Source organism: Corvus brachyrhynchos, unplaced genomic scaffold, assembly GCF_000691975.1.
Source record: "Corvus brachyrhynchos isolate BGI_N302 unplaced genomic scaffold, ASM69197v1 scaffold14, whole genome shotgun sequence".
NCBI classification, from domain to species: Eukaryota; Metazoa; Chordata; class Aves; order Passeriformes; family Corvidae; genus Corvus; species Corvus brachyrhynchos.
In genome coordinates, this window is record NW_008239110.1 from 15,370,886 (window position 1) to 15,376,351 (window position 5,466).

The 5,466-nt window shown below is 42.8% G+C and overlaps 1 protein-coding gene across 1 annotated transcript in view; it reads left to right on the forward strand.

The window, feature by feature from the left end:
- The window catches only part of RSPO3 (R-spondin 3), a 60,946-nt gene extending 55,987 nt beyond the window's left edge, over window positions 1–4,959 (forward strand). Inside the window, exon 5 of the mRNA XM_008637818.2 lies at window positions 3,904–4,959. Coding sequence (XP_008636040.1) covers window positions 3,904–4,097 — 194 coding nt within the window. The 3' untranslated portion in view covers window positions 4,098–4,959. The remainder of the gene's footprint in view (window positions 1–3,903) is intronic.
- Window positions 4,960–5,466: the final 507 nt, after the last annotated feature.

A 5,466-nucleotide genomic window follows, 5' to 3' on the forward strand; every position in this document is an offset into this window, starting at 1 on the left:
ACTGCGGCACAGCCCGGCGAGCGCAGAGACGCGCGCAGCGTCAAGTGCTGCACGCCTTAACCCGGGAGAACTTCCCAACAAGAACACTCCTCGTAAAGGAAAGTGGAATTCCAGGAGAATATTTTTTTTCCAAGTCACGTTATTGCCTCGTTTACTTCTTCGCTGAGTTTCAGTTTTAATAATGGCCTTGCCATCTTCTTCAAAGGCAAAGTAGGTCACAGAAATATAGAATGGTTTGGGTTGGAAGAGGCCTTAAAGGTCATCTAGTTCCAGCACCCCTGCCATGGCCAGGAACACCTTCTACAAGAGCAGGTTGCTCAAAGCCCCATACAAACTGGCCATGAACATTTCCAAGGATGGGGCATCCGCAGCTTCTCTGGGCAACTCGTTTCAGTGGCTCATCACCATCACAATTAAGAGTTTCCTCCTAACACCTAATCTAAATCTCTTCTCTTTTAGTTTAAAACCTCTGCCCCTTGTCCTATCTGTCCATATAAAGAATGTTCTTCATCTTTTTTATAAGCTCTCTTTAAGTACTGAAAGGCCATCTCTTATTCAGAGATGAACTTGTAAACATAATGGCCCATGTAATTTTTGCACTTTTCATTCACAGATAGCCAAATGCCCAAATTTCCAATGAATTTCCACAATATCTGGTGCCCCGTTCAATGTGCTGCTGGGAAGTGGGTTTCATGAAGTAGAAGAAAGAAGAAAAAGTATTCAGGAACAAATCTCTGGGAAAAAGAGAGAAGGGATATGAACAGAGAGGGTGATGTGCTCAAGAATGGAGCTTCAGCTATATCCCAATGCTAGCAGACGACTGCTGGTAGAATCTTCTCTTGGGTCTAAACTGAAACAAGGACTGACTGGGAATAACATTACACTGTCATATAAAAATTCCCATTTTTAAATATAGTAGTGAAAGGAACTAAAGAATCAGCAAAGATGACCCTTCTATGTTATATCTCTTTATCACAACAGCACAGGTCTAGAGGGCAGATCTTTTCCCAAATGGCAAGAGAATGGAGGTGGTAGCATTAAACCTTGTACAAAACTGCACAGAGGACTCCAAATTAGCTATCCTCAGAGTAGAAGAGAATTAGGACTCAGTTTTAAGTATATTCCAGAGATCAGTTTTCCTTGTCATTTGTAAAGACACCACTCTGATTAAAACAGAAACAGTAAAGCCATGCCTAGATAAGCCTCTAGCTAGACAAAGATATCTTATTCTTAGTATATCCACACACATATAAATACATACATCCTGCTCCATGGCTGAATGGGAAACCATTACATGTCATTCCAACATACTTAAAGAACTGTGCCTGGGAAGTCACAGCTGAATGATTTTGGCTAATCACCAAGTGAGTAATGTCAAACACTGAACGTCTGGACAGTTTCCATTCAAATAACATTTCATCTTGGGCCAACAGTATTTACAAACCACTGGAATGAAATCCCATACTGTCATTTATCCATTAGTAAGAGACAGGATTACAGCTGGGTAAGATGCAGCCTTACTTCTGCATGGAGCTCTCCCAGTGGTGATAGCTCTTGCTGAGCCTCCCATGCCAGTTCTGCAGGTCTCCCCTGCTCACCTCTGTGCATCTCAGATGGCATTGACAAATTCAGAGAGGGATTCTGCAGGTTTGTGGGTGTATATTCAGGTAATGTCTGACTGGTTCCCTGAAATTTAAGGTGCCATTTTACATTTAAAGTTTTACTCTTTCAGAAACAACAAATGATAAAGGCAGATGCTGGTCACTACTTGACTTAATGTGTGTATCTAAACCTTCCCTTGCTCTCCGATCCCAGGCAGTGGTGGTAAAGAATGGAGAAGCTGTAAAACACTCCCATAGAGCTACGCAACAAGAAGATATAGCATATTCTCACATCTTGGTCTTGATCCTTGCTTTCTGCATACTCTTCACCTCCTCTGAATCTCTCTTCCTTTGTCTGACCTGCACCTCCTTGGATGGTTATCTGTTCTCAGAACAAAGCCACTTCCCCTGCACCTACCACCTCACTGTGACATACTCCCATGGAGCTCAGTGAGGCATCAAAGATCCCCATCTTTGATTTTGAGGCAGAAATGGGCAAAATTCCTTGCATTCAGCACCCTCAACAACAAGAGCTATTGCCAGGTTTGTGTAACTCCCCCTTCACTGGTGTAGGAAAGCCTGGATTCTCTCTGTTAAAATTTAAAACCAAAAAATATTCTTTCTGTAACAAAGAAGGATAGATTACTTTCACTAGTATCACTACTGGGATATCATGAAAGATATTTTTTTCAATACTTGTCCAGAAATTTCTCCACATAAGAAGGCATATGAGTTAGTATGACATTCTATCAGGAAAGCCTCCAGAGAGGTTGCCTTTGAAGATATCATTGGGATTCTTCTAACCACAGGTGAATTTCAGCTGCATAGCTCAGTAGTTTCACATAGACAAAAAATCTAATCTGTTTTAGGCTTGTGTGTACTTACAAGTTCAAGTTAATGTCATTCCTGCACTGATTTGTAAAGCAAAGAGAAGAAATAGAATCACAGAATCACAGAAGTGTTTTGGTTGGAAGGGATCTTTGAGGATCATCTCTGCCATGGGTAATGATATCTTTCAGTAGATCAGGTTGCTCAGAGCCCCATCCAGCCTGACCCTGAACACTTCCAGTGATGAGGTATTCACAGCTTCTATGAGCAACCAGTTCCAGTGCCACACCACACTCAGCATAAAGAATTTCTTCCTTATGTGCGAGCAAAAATGCACTCCATTACATCATTTCCACAGCCAATCTACAAAGTTTTAATGTTCTTAAGGGGACAGGATGCTTTATTGGAGAGGTCTGCAGCAGCAGCAAAATCCTCAACATCTTACCTTATTTAAAGCAATAAAGTACTTGAATACTTAATTTTGTTACAATTGTCTAAAGTTTGACTTGAGACACCACATTTTAGTCTGAAGACCACCACATTCCTGTGCTGGAGCAGACACTTTGCCATGGGATTCATGTTGCTATATCAAGAATGCCCTGGGATGCAGGTGTGGTGATTGGACGTTTCCAGACACTGATACTGGTGTCCAGCTCCTAATGGGAGGTGCTAATCTGTCGCAGTGACCGCTCTCTTCAGCCCGACTGGCACTCGCGGTGTGCGGCAGGGGTGGGGAGCAGCCGAAGGCTCGAGGCTTTAAATAAGCTGCTCCTCTGGAGTTCAGCTCTGCCCAGGGGAGCTGAAGCTCCAGGTGGTGTGGCTGTCAGCAGCCCCGATGAGGGAGAGGATAAAAGCTTGCGGGGAGGCTTGCCTTTGGATACAGCTCCAGGTTTACCGCCCGAAGGGAGTCCAAGGAGTGCAAGCACAGACCAGATCTGTTCAACAACTTGTAAAGGGAGGCATTACAACGGGGATGGCCTGACAGGGGACCAATAGGGGTCTTTGGGGGAGGGATATGGACAGGGATAGACATTCACGCAGATCAATAGTCTTAAGGGGTGGAGGGAAATAGATCACATGCCCCAATGGGGCATCGAGGTTTCAGGGATTTCCAGAGGGGAGGTATCAGAAGGGGCAGGATCTCAGTGGATTGATGAGGACCATTATAAGGATAATCAGGGAGGGCTTAGTTGATGGACACCGAACTTTTGGGAATAATGGGAGGAGTCTGGGTGATTGATGGAGAACCGACTGGAACAAGGGGAGGAGAACAACCATATAGGGAACACTGGGGAAGCAGCTGGAGTTCAGGGTGTACCAACTGGGAATGGGGGCAAGGGACTAACCAAGTTAAACATATAACCACATTACCAACTAATCCAAGGCTGGTTTCACAGGTTATGGCAAAGTGAGGGACTCAGAAATTGCAATAGCCTGAGCAAATCTTCTAATGCTCCATCATTTTTTTTTTCAGGGAAAAAAAATAGGGAGGAGAAAAGAAAAAAGTCCAACAAAGATGAAAGCAAGGAGACAAGACAGGAAAGCAAAGGGCGAGCAGCCCGAAGACAAAACCGAGAACAGAGGGAAAACAACAACAAAACGCAGCCGAAGAAAAGGAAAGCCCCAAACAAAGAACAGGACCTGGCACCCGTTGACACTGCACATTAATGGCCCTCCCTGATTGTTTAAGTCTTATGATGCTGCTATCTCTACCAGATCGCCCTGACAGGTGTTCCAACCATTCAGGCCGCAAATGGACAATGCTACCAGTTATTATTAAACTTTAAACAACATTCCAAATACTTCCTATATTCTCCAAGCAACCATAGTTTATTAAAGAGATTGACATGAGCCAAGGAAATAGAAATCTAAAGATGGGATACTTTAAAACTGTTATATTATATGCTTCCATGCATCTGTAAAAGGCAATTAAGAAATTTTGTATATATTAATTATAGGGTATAAAATATAGCAATATAATAATGAATGACATTCAGATGAACAATGTTCTTTTTCTTTGTAAAATATTTTTCAAGTTATTGTTTAAGTATGAGGCAAGAGATATGTCTAAATCAAAGACGAAAATCGTATCCCTTCATATACTGTACATAATTAAGAGAAGGAGGAAAACATTTCTGAAGAGCCAGGAGGAGCCCAATGTTTTACAACCTCTGGTGGAGCAGGATGGGGTTGCCCTGTGTTTTCCCAGTCCATGCTCCGGACATGGGCGAGATACATCAGGAGAAAGCCAGCAGGGCTTCAGCTGCTGAGGGATAAGAAGAAGAAGCATCTGCAACTTTGAAGACTGAATCCCTGAGGAAGAAGGCAACTAGGCTGAGCTTGAATAATGCTCTTATCTGTGGACAACACAATGTTTTCTGGTCTAAACAGTGGTACCGTGTGTGCTGTTTTATGCTTTTTATACCTCTGTGTAACTTAAGTCTACATTTCAAATCTTCTGGTGAATGACAAATCGTATTTGTAGGAGACAACATTGAATTAATAAAAACCAGAAAAATAGATCATCTAAGTATGTGTTTTTCACAGTGATGGTGTCACTTTTTCTACTGGGGAAGGGAATAATTTCATAGCTTCACAGACAGAAGAGGACACAACTTACACCCACACTGTGAATCTAGCAAAAGGGTATCCACAACAATAAATCTATAGAAGTACAGAAATTACAAACTTCTGTCCAATTTTACTTCCTATTCTGGTTCTTCTCTCTGACTCAACAGAGGGGAAAATCTCCACTGCTCAGAGGACAAACCAAATCCAGTGGTAATGTTCTGGGTATGTTAGAGGTTAGAATGGCGCATCAGTGAAACACGGGTTATGCTACACACTGACTTGCTGCTCAGAAATGGACCTACCCTTTACAGAAACATTTTGAGGAACCAACACACCTCATGGTATGTGTTCTGTTGCCATGTTTTGCCCAATGACAGCTGTCCTGGGGGTAGCAGCCTACCCACTGCGTGGACTAGAACAGGTGGCAGGAGTCAGTTCCCCTCCCTGTTCACTATTTCTGTTTTTC